At 43.4% G+C, this 20,864-nt stretch overlaps 1 protein-coding gene across 1 annotated transcript in view; it reads left to right on the plus strand.

Moving 5' to 3' along the window:
• The window catches only part of CDKAL1 (CDKAL1 threonylcarbamoyladenosine tRNA methylthiotransferase), a 629,759-nt gene that overhangs the window by 187,573 nt on the left and 421,322 nt on the right, over nucleotides 1-20,864 (plus strand). The window contains exon 6 of the mRNA XM_079147924.1: nucleotides 7,350-7,470. Coding sequence (XP_079004050.1) covers nucleotides 7,350-7,470 — 121 coding nt within the window. The remainder of the gene's footprint in view (nucleotides 1-7,349; nucleotides 7,471-20,864) is intronic.

Consider the following 20,864-nt stretch of genomic DNA (forward strand, 5'->3'; position numbering starts at 1 on the left):
CGTGATATTTCCTTTTGCATCATGTATTTTAGTAATTTGAGTCTTCTCTCTCCTTCTCTTTGTTAGTGTGGCTAAGTGTTTGTCTATTTTCTTTACTTTCTCAAAGAACCAACTTTTTGTTTTGTCAATTTTTTGAATAGTTGCTGTTGTTTCAATTTCATTGATTTCAGCTCTGATTTTAATTATTTCCTGTCTTCTACATTGGCTGTTATTCTGTTCTTCTTTTTCTTGGGCTTTGAGCTTCTTTTTTCTTTGAAGATGAATATTACATGAGGTTTGCACTTTTGCTTAGAATCATAAAATGCTTTCCCCCCCGAGAGGTACTAGAAATGAGGTCTTTTATTGAGTGCAGTAGATAAAGGACAACTTTTGACTTACACTGTTGTTTTTCTTTGAAAGTGAGTAGTTAAAAATGCCTCTTAATGATATGTCCAGTGATAACGCTGAATGTTTGATAAAGACAGATTGAATTGATCACTCTTGTTTGGTAATCTCAAATAATATTCCAATTGATCCAATTTACTTAAGTGAGAATGGATGTCGGCAGTGGGTTTAATTATTCTTTTCACTTGGATTTTCTGCTAATCTACTCCTGCCTTCTGCCCCCGCTTCATGTTGAATTGCTTTACTAGGACGTTTTCCAGTGGGCTGACCTTGAGTTTAGAGTGCAGCTGGGTCTCCTGGATGTGCACCAACAGGGCGGGTCTGTGAAGTGAGAGCAGGGAGACCAAGGCAGCCTGCAGGAGTGCTTTCTGGTGGTGAGCTGGTGGGCACATGGGCGGAACAGTGAATGGCCTTTAAAAGTAGGCGGGTTCAACAGAGTTTTAGAGGAGAGTCTGGCCATTTTCTAGAGCTTCGAGGAAAGGAAAAAACTAAAGAGGGGGAAATCAGTGGGAGTCCACGCGCCAGATCACTGGTGTTTCTGTGTCCAGTAGTGCAGCCTGGGGCTGATCTCTGCCACCCCCTGAGCTTGGGGGACCCAGAGGAGTGAGACTTTGTGCAGAGTCCATCCCACAGTCAGTAAGCACGTGTTTGTGGTCTGCGTATTTCTGACATTTAACCAGCGGGCACACGCTCGCTCCAGGGCCGGCTCTCCGGTGTGAGTATGTGTGCTGACCCGCTTCCCGAGTAACCACAGCCTGGCTCCGCAGTAAACGTGGGGTGTTTCCCTCTGTATTAGCTCCGTGCAGTTCTGTGGGATTTAGGGAGGATCTTTGCTCTTACAGGCTTACGGACAATATGGTCCACTGATTCGGCTGGCACAGTGGTCATTGCAAGTGGCACCGGTGCCTGGGTGTTTGTTCCCGTAGGGTTTTCAGCATCGTGGATTCAGGCATGTGTACACAACAGTGGATTATATAAACAGCCGGGGTTTTGGTACAAAGTTTTCAGTAAATAACAATCTCAGCTGATAAAGTGCTTTAGTGACGTTCTTGGGTGGATTAGATCAGATGTGCAAATCAGCATGGAATCAGAGCTCTGCAGCGGATTTATAAATACCTGCGGAAGGCTTCGGAGCAAGTGAATTCAGTTTCAACAGGTTTGAATTTTATATGACACCAGTTGCAAAACAGATGTTTGTTAAATTTGGTTAATAGACCCAGTGAGCTACTTTGCCCATTATTTAGAAGAGAGGAAATGTGAATTTACACTTAAAGTGCATGAGATCCAAGATCTCAGAGCATGTTGGGGTGCTTCCTGCATCTGCAGAAGCAGGTGTCATGTTCATCCTGGTATTGAACTTGGAGTCTCCACCCGTTTGCATCACTTTCCTCCTCGTGGTCTTGTGTTTCAGTGTCAGTTTGTCACACTGAGCGCCGTTCCTTCCTCTCTTCCCTGTGGTACTTCCTCCTCTGGGTTCTCGTCATATGGAGTGAAAACGATGTCAAAGGGATATTTTACTCTTTCCTCCAAATGCCACCAGCCTGACTTCTCTCCTGTCCCTTTCCTGAGCCAGAGGGGTGGTGACATTCGCAGACACCCCGTGCTTGCTGAGCTGCCACCCTTTCTCCATCTCGGCTCTGAGCCTGGCTGGCTAACAAGAAGGGGTCAGGCAGAAGTGTGTGGGTGTGGTGGCCATGATTCCCGGTGCCTTTGCAAGCGTAGCATGTCCACTTTTTTTTGATCAGTTTACTTCCAGACTTCCTTGTTACCTGCTGCATCCCGACCCCTCGTTTCCTCTGCTTTCCTTTCTAAAGGCACCCCTTCTCTAAGACATTCCCGCAGTTTTATTCCTTGTTCCGTTGAGGTTCAGTTTGTTTTAGGTGGCACCAATATGGACTGCTTACACATTATCTAGAGATGACTCACAGTATATATTCTTATTCTCTGGTCTCTGGATTTAAGGAATTAAATTGAACCAGGAATTCCGTTTGAAACAGGATTTTTGAAAGAGATGGGAGATCACAAAAGCTTTGTTTCATTATTCCATTTAAAAAAAATGGTCGTAATATGGATGAATTTCCTTTTCTCTTTGGCCAGATATGACAAGCAGCTTCTATATGATTTCCTACTTTGCCTTTAGTTTACTGTATTTTTCGACTTAAAAAAAAAAAATAAATAAAAGACTGAGATTCATTGTTAGGTCTCCTGCTCTTTAATGAATCATTGGATTGGAAAATAACTCATTATATCATCAGGCAAAGATATGTTCCTTTATTTGCATGTAGATAGTGAAGATGAATAATTTATCCAATGTTATTAGTGCAGGCTGCATATTACTGGAGTCTCAGCAGGAATATAATGAAATTTGTATCATGCTACTCTGCAAATAACATGCCTTTGCACAACCACGACTGCACCTTAGGTATCTCTCTGAAAAATATCATGTCGCCAGGCCAGTCTTATTCACCTGCCCATCAACTGGACTTTGACAGAAGAGTTCCAACTTTTCTTGAAAATCTTGGAACTTGGTTTGCTAAATACTTGGCTTGACTCTAACTTTGTTCCTACATGGAAGTAAAACTTTCCAGAGTGAATGAAGTCCTGAATGTTTCTTACTAAAGTAATTAGTGCAAAAATGCTGTGCCTGGTTTTATTACTTCTGGTCTTGAGAAGCTATCTGTTCAGGAGATGTTTAAGCAATCTATCTTTCTGAGATGAGGGTGATGAGACATGTATATAATTGCTTAGAATCTTATATCTGTGCTAATTATGCATCTGAAGTTACTTTAAATGATTGCCTTATAAAGGTTGCATTTGATTTGCCTTTGGCATGATTGCATGGGGAGCTCAACAAGCCGTCCCCCAAAGCTATGATAAAGCTGCACAAATGGTCAAAAGCAGATATGCCTTACTTTGGAAATTGACTAAAAGCATTCAACAAATTGAGAAACTTATTCATGACAACAACTGAAGTTTCTTTAAAAGCTGTGGGTCTACAGTGTCTATGCTGGGGCTGCTCCCGTGTTCTGTCCTCAACTGATGGACAAGGTTTGTCTGACTAGGGTGAAGCAGGCTGTGAAAGGGAGTAGCTTTATTGCTGCCATTGAGATGGCTCAGTTGATTTGTGGAAGAGTCGGCTATGGTGGCGAATTTGGTGGCAAGTGATAGAGAAGGTTTGCAGCTCTACTGGACTCAGTTTGCTGGCTTTTGGTACAAGCTGTGGACAGGTGAACTAGCCAGGATTTAACAGGGAATTCTTGAAGGTCAAACAGTGATAGGAAGTTTCAGAGGTTCTCCACATACCTTCAATTTCTGTGTATGCACAGCAGAAACTAAAGTGAGTACAATTTACCCACCCTTCTCTGCCTGATGGAGCCTGCATGCACATCCCCAGGACCTCAGAGAGGACCCACGGAGCCCAGGAGAAGGGACAAGGTGGGACCAACTGGAAAATGGCCCTAACGCCACAAGCCTTCACTGGCTCACACACAAAGCCATTGGTAGAGAGTAGGAATTTGACTTGCTCAAAGTGTTTAAGGAAATGAGTGATTAGTCTTTGACCTAACAAAACATTGTCAGTATAGAGATGACTCTTGGGAAGCCATGCTTGGAAAACTTTAAATGGGGATATTGGCAATTGTTCATTGTGGAGAAGAAAGGCTTCATAGATTTAGTCTACAAAAATCATCCCTTCTCAGGGGGAGACATGAATTTTGAGTTGCTATGGTACATAATCTGAGATGTTCAGTACTCAAAACTTTATAATGATTCATGCAAAGAAACCAAGTATAACCAGGTTTGCGATGAAGAATGGTCGATGCTTGTTCCTCACTGACCAAGAATGTTGGATTTAGAAGACAGACTCAAGAGAATAAGGGAAAGCATGGTGGAAAAATCCAAGAAAAGGATTGCGACAGTGACTAGAAGATAGAAATTATAAAAACGAATATCGAGAATCTAGAGTTGAAAAGTTCAGTAATGGAACGGAGCATTTGTCAGGGGGCTCCACTGCAGGTTTCTAGACCTACGGAAACCTACCAGCCACTTCAGAGATGGATTGGAGAAGGGATCCAATGTGAAGACAGAATGAAAATGGACAGTACCTCTCCCATGGCTGACTTTGGGGGCCCCCCAGGCCAGATAAAGGGGTACTCAGCTGTGTGGTAAAGCCTCTCCTATTCTCAGTGCTTCGGTAGGCACTGAGCCTTCCCCTCCTCTGCTGAAAGGGATACCTGTGTGGTTTAGATTTTGACTAGAGTGGCCAGGATGCCCTGGTGCATCTGGAGGTGCTTCCAGAGGAGACTGACTTGTGCATTGGTGGGTTGGGTGGTGAAGATTTGCCCTCAATGTGGTGGGGACCATCCAGTCAGCTGGGGACTAGTGGACAAAGAGGTGGAGGAAATGTGAATTTTTAGTGTCTCTTTTCAAGAGTTGGGGAACTTGTTTCCTCTTGCCTTTGGACTTCAGAACTTCAGGTTCTTTAACTAGTCTCTGAGATTGGTACCAGGGCTACCCAGCCTCAGCCTCGACTGAGAATTGTACCATCAGCTTCTGTACTTTGAGGCTTTGGGCTTGGACTGAGCCTCACTCCTGACTCCCCTGATGGCTGACTGGCAGATGGCCCAACGTGGGACGACTTGGCTTCCACAATTGAATGAACTGATTCCCTAATCAATCCCTTCTCATCTCCCTGTCTGTGTAGCCTGTTGATTCTGTCTTCCTGGAGAACCTTGAAGGTAACCTTCTAGGTAACCCCAGAGACCTGTGAGGCCACATCCAGCACACTAACACAGTGTCATAGGAGTCACAGAAGACGAGGATAGAGAAAAGTGCAAAAATTAAACAAAAGAAAAGCCTACTTGGATAAAAACATCATAAACCCAATGGAAAACTTCGTGGATCAAAAAAAGCCAAATGATTTTCACATAGAAATCAGAGGTCTATACCTAGACTCACCATAATCAAACTGTTAAAAGGCACAGTGAAAATTTTGAAGGTATCGGAGAAAAAAATAACACTTATTAGGGAAACAACAGTGAGATTGATAGTTGACATCTTATCAGAAGCCAAAAAGGTCAAAAGTCGGCTGGGGTTATGGCTCAGTGACAGAGCACTTGCCTAGCATGTGAGAGGCACTGGGCTCAGTTCTCAGCACCACATATAAGTAAATAAAATAAAGGTCCATTGACGATCAAAAAATGATTGAAAAAAAAAAAAAAGTCAAGGGAATATGGTGTATTCAAAGAAAACCAGCAATTTGTAACTATTCAAAAATTATCTTTTATAAATGAAGGAAAATATAGTCTCAGATAAAGAATGATAGTTTGTTGCTAAATGACTTGCTTTATAAGATACTAGAGAAAGTTCTTCAGACAGAAAGGAATTGGTACCAAATAAAGACTGGAATTCCAAGGAACAGCAAAGTGCTGGAAATGGTATACATGCAGCTTACTATACTCTATAAGCTTATATTTCAGGTTTTACTTCTTTTAAAATGGAAATTATAGCACTATATTTTTAGCTTTGTACAACTGCGCATGTTAAGTGTAACAGTGATTCCACAAGAGGAAGAAGGAAAAGAAATGGCACTTAGATAGCTGACTGTAGGAGAAAAGCGATCCCAGGCCCTTGCCGCACGGAAAAGCAGCAAAGTAGATCCTAGCCCGCAACATGAGCGCAAAACATCCCTAAGAAGACACAGACTCTTGGTGTCTTTTGGATAGGTAGATCTAAGAGTTCTCAGATACGATACCAAATGCATGAGCCATGAAAGAAAAAATTAAAAAAAAAATGAACTTCAATGAATTGAAAAACACTGTTAAATGGACACCATCATGCAAATGAAGCTTTAAGCTGCAGACTGGGGGAAAATCTTCACAAATCTCCTGAGGGCATACAAAATGGTGTCACCCCTGTGAAAACCTTCTCTGTCTTAAAAAGGTAAATATAAATTCAGCACTCAACAATTTTGCTCTTAGGAATATTTGCAAGAGAAATGAAAACACGTCCGTACAAAGACTTGTATGAAAATATTCATAGAAACATTATTATAATGGCTATTCTTTTGAAACAATCCAAATATTCATCATCTGGTCAGTGGTTTAGCAAAATGTTCTATATTTGGTATGGGAGCATTTTGAGAGGTGACGGAAATGTTCTAAAACTGGGTAATTGTGTTGATTGCAAAACTGTATAAATTCATTTACAATCTTTGAATTGTATACTCACAATGGGTAAATTTTATAGAATACAGAATGTCTCCAAGTTATAGAAAATATTACTCTATAAAAAAACAGAGAACAAATATGGTAAAATAAATGGAGAATGTAAAAGGGATATGTGAATTCTTTGTACTGTCTTTTCTATAAGTCTGAAATTATTTCAATATTGAAGAAGTCATAAAAATTTTAATGGCTCTTAGTAATGGTCTGATTTTCTTATGTGACATTTTATAAAAATCACTTTAAAAGGTTGTGTTTTAAAATATTCAACTGTAAATTGCAATTTGATCTTGACTTTTTGCTTATTCTTTGATTTTCTGTTTGCTTCGACAAGCTTCTCTGCTTTTGTTTAAAAAATTTTTTTTCTCCAGTAAAGTGACAGGCAAGTCCAGTGCCCCAGTAAAACCCTTCCTGTTGCAAAATACGAGTCTGGTCAGTGCTCTAGAGCGTACATACTGTGGGACAGTATCTTGAGAACATGTCTCCTTCTCTTTCTCAAATGTATAGCATAAGTGTGCAACGTAGCATAAGCAGAATATGTCTACCTGTAGACCTAGAACACATCTGTTTTTCTTTTTGACCCTTTTCCCTAGGTTCAAGTGATCCCATTTTCTCTAGGGTGTTTTTTTTCTTTCCCCCCATAAAAGACAAAACTAAATGCAAACATAAGCATATTGTTGAAAGCAGTAAATTAGAGTGGAGTTGTGTGACTCCCTGACGTGTGTGGATGTGCTTGATTTGAAGGTCACTCTGTGAGACTGCTGGGTCAGAAGAAGGATAATGGAAAGCGACTCGGGGGAGCACGATTGGATTTGCCAAAGATCAGGAAGAATCCACTGATAGAAATAATCTCCATCAACACTGGGTAAGCGTCTCTCAAACTTGCTCATAAAATACTGAATATTCTCTATGACTGCACCTTTTTGTCCCCCTGGACACGTGATGTTGAAAAGTAATCGAACTTTTCTAGGGAAAGAAAAATCACAAAAAACTCAGAAGTTCTGAATGTAAGTTTCTTCTGAAATGTTTTCTGTCTGCAGATCATAGATTTGCCACAGGATTTTATGCCTTTGATATTATTCTTTTCACTTTTGGTAATAAACAGGTTTCATTTTCCAGCTTTTGTAAAAAGAACATTCTCTGCAAGAGCTAATGACCCATCAGTTTTGCTTACTTTTTTAATGGGGTCGTGATAAATGTTGTCCAAAACACTGACAGGTTTGATTATTAGTTATTTAAAGTACACACACTGTTTGTTTACTTCAGTGGTGCTGGGGTGGAGCCCAGGGTCTTGCGCACTCTTGGTGGGTGCTGTAGTACTGAGCTGCATCTTGGGACCTGATGCTTATTTTAAAATGTCATTCTTTTAAACTGAAATAAAAATGCCTCATGAGCATCAAGTATTCTTTTAATTTCTACTCCTTGGTCTAAAATCCTTATTGATTATAACTCTTTGGTTAGTTACTAATTCTTAGTTCTATTGGCATTGATTTAATTTTGGCTTCTTTTTTTGAAAAAGCTAGGATTTTTCTGATAATCTGAGACCTGGCGCTTCTGTTTCGGGCAGTTCTGGGAGCGCCGTATTTCCTAGGGACCAAGCTGTGCTGCTCTTTCTGACTTGGACCCCTTTCCTCCTCTGTGCTGTCTCCGGTGAGAGCAGGTGGCTGCTGTCCCTCCTCCCTCCTCCGCCCGTCTCCGCGCGCTGCCTGTGTCTCCTGCCCCTGCAGCCACGTTGTCACTGCTCACCTTCTCCAGTGCCACTGTCCTGTGGTCCATCCTTCACTCTCTTGGCACAGGCCAGAAAAGGCTGGGGGAGTCATCTGGTGTTTAGCTCCAAGCCTGTGGGCAGTGCTCTGTTCACTTGGGGACTTTGCTGGGGACCAGCCTCTGGCCTTCGGCACTGACGGCTCAGGAACCCAGACTGATGGAGCTGGGAAGCCAGAGACTAAGCTGGAGGTGAACAGCGAGGAGCGGGCTGTCCCTCTCCTGGGGTGCCTGGCTTGCTCTCCTGGCCACAGCCACATCGCCAGCCGTTCTGCTGTCGCTGCCCGCTTCCCGACATGGCGGAGCCTCCTTTCAGCTCCTGAGGGTCCTGTTTGAGATCGCTGTGTTTCCCTTGGCTTTCTCTGCATTTGTCTTTTTCCTTTAACTTTCATCACCATCAAAAAATGCGCGAATGTTCATTTATGTTTTCATTGTGGCTCTTCACTGTGGTGCGCGGCGAGGACAGGGACCTCTGATGGCTCGTTCCCTGCAGGGCACATGCACGGTGTGGGCCTCTCAGTGCTGTAGACTGAAGGAACGGTTGAGTTCGTCGCTTGAAAGTTTGATGGGAGTCTACCGACTCTCCTAGTACAGATTGCTGTGCCAGTTGGTGACAGTGGTGATTCTTTGAAGTATCTTGAAGTCATTCTTTGAGGTTCCCTCCAAGCTTGCTTTCTCCTCAACAGTGCTGAGGGGGCCCAGTCAAAATGGGTTTGAGAGTCGTCTTCTTTTTCCTTTGTATATCAACTCCCTTTTGGCCAGATACATTCCTTTATATATGTCACCATGTCACTCTCTGCCACCCCTGTGACACCAGGATCCATTTGGTGTCTGCAAGACGGTTTTGCCCCTACTTTGAGCCTGTGAAGTGCCTGCTTGCCTGTCTTCTAGGCCCTGCGTGCTCCTCCGGTTGTCTGTGCACATTGCTCTAGTGGTGGGTCATCCTGAAGTCCTTGAATTTCTCACCCTCCGGGTCTCCTCTGTCTTGATCTAGGCCTCTCTGCACCCTGAGGGTTTCCCCTGCTGGCTGTCCTTTCCCATTTCCCTCCTCCAGGATCCTTCTGTGCTCAGTTACGTCCACTCTCTTTGGGTGGCCGCCTGTCCACGACTGGGCTCACTCGCTCTCTCCCTCTCCCCTGTGGGACTGACGAGGTACTTGGACCGCGTCACTTACGTAGTCCTCTTGGGTGCTGAAAGAATTCCAGTTATTTTCACATTCTTACCTCCAACTTCAGTGGCTAATACAAATCGAGTTCTTAGTAAACGTTGAATAAATGTTTTAAGGCCATTATTTTTTGTTGTTAGACATTAAAAGTTAAAAATTAATTTAAAACTTATTTTTTAAATGTTTAAAATTTCAAATAAAAAATTTTTGCTTCAGGGTAACCATTTAAATAGCATTATATTAAAAAATTTCACATACACCCTCAATTTTCCTTGGGTACAATTTAGTATTTTCTTCAAATGGAAGTGTATTACAAACTATTTAAAGCTCACTGGGTATTTGCTATGCCTCTCATATCCCCTTAGTACCTCACATTTATAGATACATAAGCAGACACCCTCTGAATATTGAGAGACCTCAATGCACATGGCCTTGAATTGGGGTTCTAAACTGCTGGCTGCTACTCCTTCTCCTGGACAAATCTCCGCCCTTTCATGTGCTCTCCCATGGAAGCAGCCTTGTGAATCTTTGTCCATAGCATGGTTCTAGAACACATTAACTTGGCTTTCTATTTTTCTTTTTTTTTGCTGCTGGTGAGCTCTGTGCTTTATATTTACTTGCTTTTAAATATTTTTAAATTGTTATAATTAGTTTTTCAATAGAAAATGATTATTCTCACCCAAATCCTAACACTCTCCAATAGCGAGATAGAAATTTTATATAAATTTTTCATGTGGGAAGAGATTCCCATTTGCAGACAAGTTTTATTACATATATTAGTAAATTGTGAAGTTACCATTAGACTCTGTGGAGTTGATGCTCTGTTAGATTGCTAACTTAAAGTATAATAATAAAAGGAATATTATTAGTTACTTTGTTTAAGGCAGAAGTTGAAAATTTCAGGTTTTATGTGGATGAGCTGGAAGGACTGCTTATTTGATCACAGTGTGTGTAATAGCTTTGCTAATTGAGTTTTCAAATCATTATAAAGAAAGATACAGAAAACAGTTATAAGGGGACCTTTTATTCTTTTTTTTTTATTGTAAACAAATGGGATACATGTTGTTTCTCTGTTCGTACGTGGCGTAAAGGCATACCATTTGTGTAATCATACATTTACATAGAGTAATGTTGTTTGATTCATTCTGATATTTTTTCCCTTCCCCCCACCCCTCCCACCCCTCTTTACCCTCTATACAGTACTACCTTCCTCCTAACTTGCCCCCCTCCCTAACCCTAACTCTAACCCTAACACTAACCCTTCCCTCCCGCCCATTATGTTTCATCCTCCACTTACTAGCAATATCATTCGTCCTTTGGCTTTTTGAGATTGGCTTATCTCACTTAGCATGATATCCTCCAATTTCATCCATTTGCCTACAAATGCCATAATTTTATCATTCTTTATGGCTGAGTAATATTCCATTGTATATATATACCACAGTTTCTTTATCCACTCATCAATTGAAGGACATCTAGGTTGGTTCCACAATCTGGCTATTGTGAATTGAGCAGCTATGAACATTGATGTGGCTGTATCTCTGTAGTATGCTGATTTTATGTCCTTTGGGTATAGGCCAAGGAGTGGGATAGCTGGGTCAAATGGAGGGTCCATTCCAAGTTTTCTAAGGAATTTCCACACTGCTTTCCAGAGTGGCTGCACTAATTTGCAGCCCCACCAGCAATGTATAAGTGTACCTTTCTCCCCACATCCTCGCCAACACCTGTTGTTGCTCGTATTCTTGATAATCGCCATTCTAATTGGGGTGAGATGGAATCTTAGGGTGGTTTTGATTTGCATTTCTCTTATTACTAGAGATGTTGAGCATTTTTCCATATGTTTGTTGATTGCTTGTAGATCTTCTTCTGTGAAGTGTCTATTCATTTCCTTAGCCCATTTGTCTATTGGATTATTTGAATTCTTGTAGTAGAGTTTTTTGAGTTCTTTATAGATTCTGGAGATTAGTGCTCTATCTGAAGTATGATTGGCAAAGATGTTCTCCCACTCTGTAGGCTCTCTCTTCGCATTGCTGATAGTTTCCTTTGCTGAGAGAAAGCTTTTTAGTTTGAATCTATCCCAGTGGTTGATTCTAGCTTTTATTTCTTGTGCTATGGGAGTCCTGTTAAGGAAGTCTGATCCTAGACCAACAAGGTGAAGATTTGGACCTACTTTTTCTTCTATAATCTGCAGGGTCTCTGGTCTGATTCCCAGGTCCTTAATCCATTTTGAGTTTAGTTTCGTGCATGGTGAGAGATATGGGTTTAGTTTCATTCTGTTGCATATGGATTTCCAATTCTCCCAGCACCATTTGTTGAAGAGGCTATCTTTTCTCCATTGCATATTTTTGGCCCCTTTGTCTAGTATGAGAAAATTGTATTTATTTGGGTTTGTGTCCGTGTCCTCTATTCTATACCATTGATCTACCTTTCTATTTTGGTACCAATACCATGCTGTTTTTGTTACTATTGCTTTGTAGTAGAGTTGAAGACGTGGTATTGTAATACCCCCTGTTTCACTCTTCCTGCTAAGGATTGCTTTAGCTATTCTGGGTTTCTTATTCTTCCAGATCAGTTTCATCACTGCTTGCTCTATTTCTGTAAGGTACGTCATTGGGATTTTAATTGGAATTGCATTGAATTTGTATAGCACTTTAGGTAGTATGGCCATTTTGACAATATTAATTCTTCCTATCCAAGAACATGGAAGATCTTTCCATCTTCTAAGGTGTTCTTTAATTTATTTCTTTAGTGTTGTATAGTTCTCATTGTAGAGGTCTTTCACCTCTTTTGTGAGATTGATTCCCAAGTATTTGATTTTTTTCGAGGCTATTGTGAATGGGATAGTTTTCCTAATTTCTCTTTCTGAAGATTCATCACTTATGTATAAAAATGCATTGGATTTATGGGCATTGATCTTGTAACCTGCTACTTTACTGAATTCACTTATGAGTTCTAAGAGTTTTCTGGTGGAATTTCCAGGTTCCTCTAAATATATATCCTATTGGATATGCTTTCTATGGAGTTCTTAATTTGGTTTATTGTTTCCTTCATGTCAAGGATTTCTCTTTGGTTTTTTTTTCAATATCTCTAACTCTTTATTGAAATGTTCTTTTCCTTCCTGTATTTGCTCTTTTAACTGTCGATTGGTGCGATCTTCAATGCTTGCATTTGCTCTTTCATCTCATCGTTTGCTTCTCTGATCATTTTAATTATGTACATTCTGAACTCCTTTTCTGTCATTTCTTCTGCCATGCTGTCATTGGGTTTTATTGATGTAACATCTAGATTTGTTTGCAGCATTTTCTTTCCTTGTTTTCTCATATTGTTCAGGTATCAGTGGACCGCTGAGATATTGCAGATTTCCTCTATTGACTTACAATGTCCCTGAAGATTTCTATATATATCCCCTCTTAGCCTTCAGTAGGCTGAAGTCTTGGAGGAAGTTGATAATGCGGTGCTCCAGAAGGAATCTGCCTCTCTAGGAGTGGTGGCCTTCAGGTGGAGTATATTCCCTGCTAGTGGGCAGAGGTGCCTCCACTTGTTGACCAATGATCATCCAAAGGGGAACTAAGCTGCGGGCTGAGGCAAGGCCTCTTTGGGCCTGAGTCTCTGGTTTTACCGTCCTTGTGGGGAAACCTCACCCGGCAGGGAAGACTCACTCGGTGGGGAGGTCTCCCTGATCAGTTCCCTCCTAGAGGTTCCCCTCAATTTACAGCTACCACCTGTGCTGGGCTGCCTTCCTCTGCAAAGTTCACAGGGGCGCGGACCTACCTCCTGGGTCTGGGAGCCTCACCCTTCGCAGATGAATCTCCTTAGGCTGCCCCTCCTCAGAGAATCTGCCCGCAGGCCTGGAAACTTCGCTCTGCCCTAAGCCCGTCTCTGTGCGGCTCTTCCACCAAGAAGCCTCCTAGATCCTGGGACCCTGCTCTGCACCTAATCGCCTGGCTATGCGGCCCCTCCTCTGAGCAGCCACCTGGGGCCCCATACAATCACTCTGAGTCCCAGAGACCCGCCACATGCCTCTCCTCCAGACAGCCGCCCAGTATTCCGGTGCGGTCACTAGGAGTCCAAGCAACTCACTGCGTGCCTCCACCTCCCACCAACCACCCGTAGCCCTGGGCAATCAATCACTCCGAGTCGAAGTGACCCTCCCCGTTCCTCCTCCTTCTCCAGATAACCCCCCGGGTGTTCAGGAGCGGTCGCTCTGAGTGGCTCTGAATCCACGTGACCCACTGCACGCGTCCTCTGGGCAACCGCCCGGAGCTCTGGTGCGGCCACTCAAGACCAAGCGACCCACCACGCTTCTCCTCCAGGCAGCCCCCCTGTGTTCAGGCGCTGTCGCTTTAAGACCAAACAACTCACCACTCACCTTCTCCTCTGAGCAGCCGCCTGGAGTGCTAATGCAGTCACTGCGAGTCCAAACGACCCGCCGCGCTCCTCCTCCTCCTCCTCCTACTCCTCCGGGCAGACCCCGGGGTTCAAAAGTTGTCTGAGTACAAACAGCTCGCCACGCAGCCCCTCCTCTGGCAACCGCCTGCAGCTCTGGTGTAGTCACTCTGAATCCAAGCGGCCACGCTCCTCTTCCTCCTCCTCGTCCTCAGGGCAGGCCCCGGGGTTCAGAAGCGTCGTTCTGAGTCCAAACAGCTCGCCGCGCAGCTTCTCCTCTGGCAACCGCCTGTAGCTCTGGTGCAGTCACTCCGAATCCAAGCGGCCACGTTCCTCCTCCTCCTCGTCCTCAGGGCAGGCCCCGGTGTCCTGAGTCCACACAGCTCTCCTCGCCACTCCTCCCCTGGGCAGCCGCCGGAGCCCCAGTGGTTGCTCCGAGTCCCAGCGCTGTGCCGAGCGGCCTCCTTTCCGGCGCTCCCAGTTGTCCGAGTTCACTGCTCCAGCGGGGGGAGGGGCGCCTCGCCGCCAGCTCTACTTCACAAAGTTCCCTGCGTTCTGGGACCACCGTCCCATCCGGGACGCCTTCCCAACGGTGAGAGTCACCCGGCTGCTTTGAGTTGGTCCCAAGTGTCTCAATATCTCCTATTTTGAATCCTGAGTCCTGGAGCAACATGAAATGCAGCCACCCTCTATGCCGCCATCTTGAAACCTCCCCTTTTATTCTTAAAATAACATCTTTTTTCTTCATATGCTTTCTTTTTTTTCATTGATCCATTTCTATTTGCTGTGTTGAATATATAAATTTTAGTCTGGGTGGCTCTTTGGTCTTTAGAGTTCTTGTACTTCAAGGTGAGCTTTTTTTAGGTTGACATCTTCAATACTTCTTTCTGGACTGCTCTGTGTGGCGGAGGTCCTCTGTTGAGGAAATACAATTCTTGTCTAGGAGCGTGATAAGACAGTGGTATGGATGTGACAGAAACAGGCGAGGATAAAGTTAATGCTGACCTCCGATGTGTATTGCGTGCTTGATGAGTGATGGACATAGTTCTAAGAGATGTATATTGTTCCTGTACTTAACCGTCACAACAGCCTGAAGAGATTTTTTTTTTTTTTAACTATATAGACAAGGAAGTGACCAAGACATACTTGCCTACTAATGCCCCCAGAATGGATGCAGGGTTCTGAGGAGCTGGGAATCCTGTCTGGTATGGTCAGCAGAGAGGACTCTTGGGGGGAACAGAATAATCTTTGCTTTTCAATGACCTTTCAAATGGTACCTGAAAGATAGGTGGATCTTTGGTAATTGCATATGGAGGTGTATTCTGTTTTGATTTCTGCTATAAGAAATTAGCACAGACATGGTGGCCTAACATGACACCGATTTATTATAACATGTCTTTTGAGGTTAGAAGTCCAGCATAGTTCTGCTGAGTTAGCATTGACAGGCCTGTGTTCTAGAAGCTCTAGGGGAGAATGGCTTCCTTGCTTTTCAGCTGCTCAGGCCGCCTGCCTTGCTTTGCTGTAGGCTGCTCCTTCCCTCTTGAGGCAGCGGGGTTCTCCTCTGCCTGGTCTTCCGTAGGCATATTCCCTCCATCTGGTCTCTTCTACTTTCAGTGGTTATCTTGGGCCACTGGGATCATCCAGGGTCATCTGCTTTAATATGTCAGTCAATTAGCAACTGAATTCCATGGGCATCTGTAACTCCACTTTGCTAGGCTAGGAGGTGGGTAGCTGTGGAGGTCCACTGTCCTGCTTAGTACTGGAGGTTTGAAGAGAAAACATAGGAAGAGGGGGGAAGGCATGGGAGTAGAACAGGTGAGTTTTGTATGAGGAGTATACTTTTTTCCTCTTCTCTGGAGTTCCCAGCATACAGAGGAAAAGTGAAACAAGTGTTTTTCATGTGGACAATCTAGTTGCCCCAGTGTGAAGCCACAGTGATAGAGATGTGGGAGCCACTGAAGTCGGGGCAGGCAGCAGCCATGGTCAGGCAGGCCCCAGCAGGATTGTCCCATACCAGTTTGTAGGGGAGGTGCGGGGAGAGCGCTTACGAGCCATCCTGGTCACCCAGACGGAAGGAAGGAGGGCTGAGGGTAGTTGGGGGTGGGGAGCATAGGTACTGTTCTCCCACAGAGATACTTGCAACAGTGGGTTTGGAAGTTCCAAAGAAGGGCTGGCTGGGAAGGCAAGACCAGAAAGAGGCTCCCGTGTGAGCCCAGAGGCAGGGAGGGCGCGTGCCTGGGTGGGAGCAGGAGGCGGCAGACTCCTGAGGGTCTCCCAGCACGCGGAGGTTTCAGCACCATGCAGTGTGACAGGGCACCCGTGCCTCAGAACAGCAATGATTTTGTAGACTGAGAAAGTGAGAAACCAGGTTAGAAATCCAGGTTTTGAGGAATTCCACCCTAAAATAAGAGGCGGTCTTTAGAGAACGGAAAGGCTTCCTTCCTGTCTCCTCTCTCTCTCAACTTCTTGGGAGCACGTGGCCCTGGCTTGGGACTGGGCTGGCAGGAGGAGCCCAGGAGCAGGCCTGACCCTGGTAGGAAGGCACTTTCCTGCTTCCAGAGATGGAATGAAGAATGAGAGGAAGCACACAAAGTTGCCAGTTTGTTTCTACAAAAGGGTCTGGAGACAGCAGATCAGTGTTTCATGTTTTCAGGCAAAGAGAAGGCTGGAGCCTTTCAGCTTTGGGTCAGGTGGCATGTCCACGGTCTCTCTGATGACCCTTACATGAGGCAGGCTGCTCCTCTGTCACTGTCCCTTCCTGGATTGTCAGCCTTCTCCCTCCTTCTTCCTCTTCCTCTCCTTCCTGCCTTGCCTGCTTCTGTCCTTCCTCTTGTTGATGTTGAGGGTCAGCTGTTTTTCTATCCTATGTATTTTCTATAAACCGGAAGCTATATCTAAACATGTTAGGTTCTAATTAAATACTTGGTAGAAATAATCGAGTTTCTGCAGTGGAGATAGGAAATTTGAAGATTCATGCCAGAGTGTTTCATTCTTCTCATTGAATTAGCAGACTGAGGTCATAGTTCTGAAGCTTAACAGATATTTGTGTATTAGACTTGAAAAAACAAAGTGTCAACCAAGTGCTGTGTCCACACAATGAGGAGTCAACTTGGGCCTTGGTGGAAGAGGTGAGATAAGGTTGCGAATCTTGGTTTTTGCCAGGGGCCCCACTCGTGTGATCTGTTTTGTCTAGCAGTGGTAATGGAGTGTGAGACAGGGTGAGGGGACAAAAACTAAAAAGTGGGGCCTTGGGGAATCTGACTCTCTGAGTCATGCTTAAAGTCATCTTTTTTGACAATCCTTTGACGGTTTTCGCTTCCAGAGCCAAGAGTGGGATACTGCTGAGCAGTTGTTGAGTTCTGTCCTTTTTAGATACCCTACCAGATGATCCCTAGTGTGAAGATTCAAAATCCTCCCGTGGATTAAGCACACCTTAGAGGGTACCGCCTGCCTGGTAGCACTTGACCAGCACTTTCTCTATTCCAGTTTATCTCATCTTCTTGTTTGCTGTTAGACATGATGATGGTTTATGGGGAGTAGTGGTATACAGGGACCTTTCAGGGGAATTTAATTTTCCTTGAGATACCGTCTTCTCCCCCATAACATCTTAGCTGTGGAAACTTTGTAACTCAAATGTTTTCACATTCTTTTTGTAATGTGTAGAATTTGTGCATCTCTGTTCTAGTCTTGGATACATAGGCTCTGTATAAATATTTGAATGGACGAAAGAACAAGAATGCAAGTTTATTCTATGTAAATGAAATTAAGGGAAATAATATCACTTCTATTAATGTTTTGTTAACTTTCTTTTTTGTATTAAAATACAAAAGAGTGAATAGTCGTGGTCACAGTACCTTTGAAAATATAATGATCACATGCTTGCACCATTAGCAGCTATTGTGTTGGGCTCTGTGGTACATAGAGAGATAAACTGCTCCCAGGTCAACAGGTAACTGGCCAGGACCCAAGTATTGAAACCTGCCACTGTAAACACAGGGCAGCCTGCAGCTGCTGTGGCCATTTGATCGCACGCTGTACCTAGGCATGTGCTTTTAGTCCCTGCACATCTGTCTTTGCAAGGGAGAACCAGCAGTGACATCTAGAACTCTGAACTGAAGGGCTGTTAGGTGCTCAGTGTCCTCTTCCTGCCCCTCTCCTCACAAACAGGCTGCTTCTCCTGGCCCTGGTTCACTATGTCAGCACAACTGGCAAATAGGAACCTCAAGTATTGTCCTGTTATGTTAATCGTAAATTACAGTCTTCAGAAATTTACAGTCTGTGGAAAAACTACTTTTGAGGTATTTAGATACAATATTCTTGAGAGTTATCCTAGGGGGCATCTTTTTACTTGGGTTTTGGGACCTCTTACATTCTTTTGGGAAGGATTACACCTCTTAGTGCATTTGATACTCACTTGTTCCATGCCTGCCTTATATCTTAGCATGGTATCAAGAGCAAAGCTGCTCTTTGTGGGTATCCGTTCCCTCCAGGTGGTTGCTCAGCTGTTCTTCTCACATGAACCATGGGCCTGTTCTGAGTTTGCAGTGACGGTAGGATTTTTAGCCTCAGTGCTGTCCCAGGGACAGCTATTTGAGGATCGTGACACCTTTGTCCAAGGTAGTATCTCAAGATAAAACTTTTTTTCTGAAAATAACTTAGACTTTATTGTCACCCAAAACTGTAAAATTGTGGATCAGGATCACTGTCATATGTCAGGCACTGATGGCTGCAAGTCAGCCTGTGCCAAGTTTTGTCACTTATAATTCCTAGAGATTTTTTGTTGACTGGTGGTTTTCCCCCTTTTTTTGGTAGACAGTAGTAGCTACCTTTGAAGATGTATTGCTTTCCTGCAACCCCGTATAACTGAAAGCAAGTCTCAGTCCCAAATCTGCAATAGCATTTACTAAGCAAGTTGCTCAGCCCAGCAGTCGCAACCTTGGTGAAGCCTCCCTTTCTCCCTTGGGTCGTGAAATGAAACCTATGTGCGAGGTTCTCTTGAGCCACATGAGCTCATGGAGTATGTCACTGTGGACCACCTGGCCTCAGCAGCTAGTGGGGCGATGGTGGCTCACACCTTAATGGTTGAGGCCAGTGCTGCTCGGTGTGTGTACCATGGACCAGTGTCACATCATTAATGGTGGATTGCTGGCTGGTGACCAGAAGAGACATTGGGAGCAGGAACCTTCGAGACCTTTTGGCAGTTCAACGTGGCTGCAGTGTCTTATCTCATTCTCACACTAGAATTTCACACAAGTACTAGTTTACAAAAGGTTGGAAGGTAACAGTCCTGGTCTGTCAGTGTAGATCGTTTGAGAAATGGTCTAGGCTTGTGTGTTGTGGATTCTTCACCCTATTCTGGAAAACATTTCAGCCAATTCACTTATTTAGAGCCCAGGTGATTTCACTACTGAGACCCTGTCTCTCTAATCTTTTGTGCTGTTTGGTGCTACTGTGGTTAGTGTTAACTACTACTTTCAAAATTGAAAATTTATTTCTACCATTTAATAGGCTAATTAGCAAAGCCTCTGGTATTTACCAACAATAAAAGATGGCAAAATCAAACAAAGGAACTTCCTCTTGAAATTTTGTGATCAAACACTAGGAAGGAGTATAGAGTGATAACTGAAACCAACTTCTGATTTTTATGCTCTGTACATTAATTTTTTTCAAAAGTATATTATTTGATCTAACATTAGGCTTGTGAAATTTAAAATCTAGAGGTTATAACTATAATACTGGCACCTCCCTAAGATGAGCACAGAGTTGCTCCTACTCATGTTCTTCTCTAGGCTGTGAAGGACAGGAACTGTGTCTTAGGCGTGATTCTGGAATGTGACACCAACCTGTTCTGGACAAGTCCATAGTCTACGGGACAGTAGAAGAGATCTATGTTTGGAACTGGGAATCAGATGCAGGCTGAATCACTCCAGGTAACAACCTCTTAGGCTGATCTCTTTGCAGACATGGGTAGGTCCTGCCTGCTGTATGCAGCCTCTCGCAGACTAGTAAGGTTTCTAGAATTTTGATGCTACTATATACCTGGGACTCTGCTGACATTCTCCAGTATCCTTCCCAATTTAATTTCTTCTCATCCTTTCTCTTGGAACTAGTATGTAGGTTTAGGACTTGTTCCTATTTACTGTCATCAGTTCAGTCTTCTACTTTACCTGTTCTGTTGTGATTGGTGCTTGACAAGCACAACCGTGGAAAACCTCATCCTGGTCTTTCCTGTAGCTTTTAGTCTGATGTTTTGAATTTACTCCACAAATATTTGTGAAGTATTTCAGTGACAGCAGGGTTACTTGAATGCAGAAAAACTTTTCTGGCTGAGTTGGAATATAGTGTTAATTACTTTTCTTGCTATAGGTGATTGTTTTATTGAGAAAAGAAGAATATGTTAATTTGGACTATGAATGAAGTGAAACTTAAACAATTAAATGTGTGAAACTGAACATCTTGTGACCATTTTGAACTTGTTGCAGTATTTTTACCCTTTTATCCAAAAAGTAGTTGTCCTGAAATTTGGAGCTTTTTCGATGTCTTCAAGGGAGTCCCCAAATAGAGTTTCACTGAAGTGTTGTATATATGACAGTTGAATGTGAGGCTTCGTAGTGGTGCATTACGAAGCTGTGTCCAGGAAGCTCGTTCCTAGGACAGTGGATGGCACTGTTGGCTCAACCTGCAAAGTCATCCTGAGTTTCAGAACTCCCAAATCCGGCCTTGGGAACGTCTTGAAAGTGAGTAGCTCAGTTAGCCAGGGTTACACAGTATTAGGATTGAGATTTAATGGCAGTTTTTGTAAATTTTTCTTTATGTAATCATTACTTTATATACTTTGAAATGCACATATAACTTTCTTACTAGCATAGAGAAATGACAGTTTGATCCTGTCACGTGACGAGAGTCTATTGGCCTCACTAAAAAAAAAACTACATTTTGTTAAC

Source organism: Sciurus vulgaris (genome assembly GCF_902686455.1).
Source record: "Sciurus vulgaris genome assembly, chromosome: 7".
NCBI lineage: Eukaryota > Metazoa > Chordata > Mammalia > Rodentia > Sciuridae > Sciurus > Sciurus vulgaris.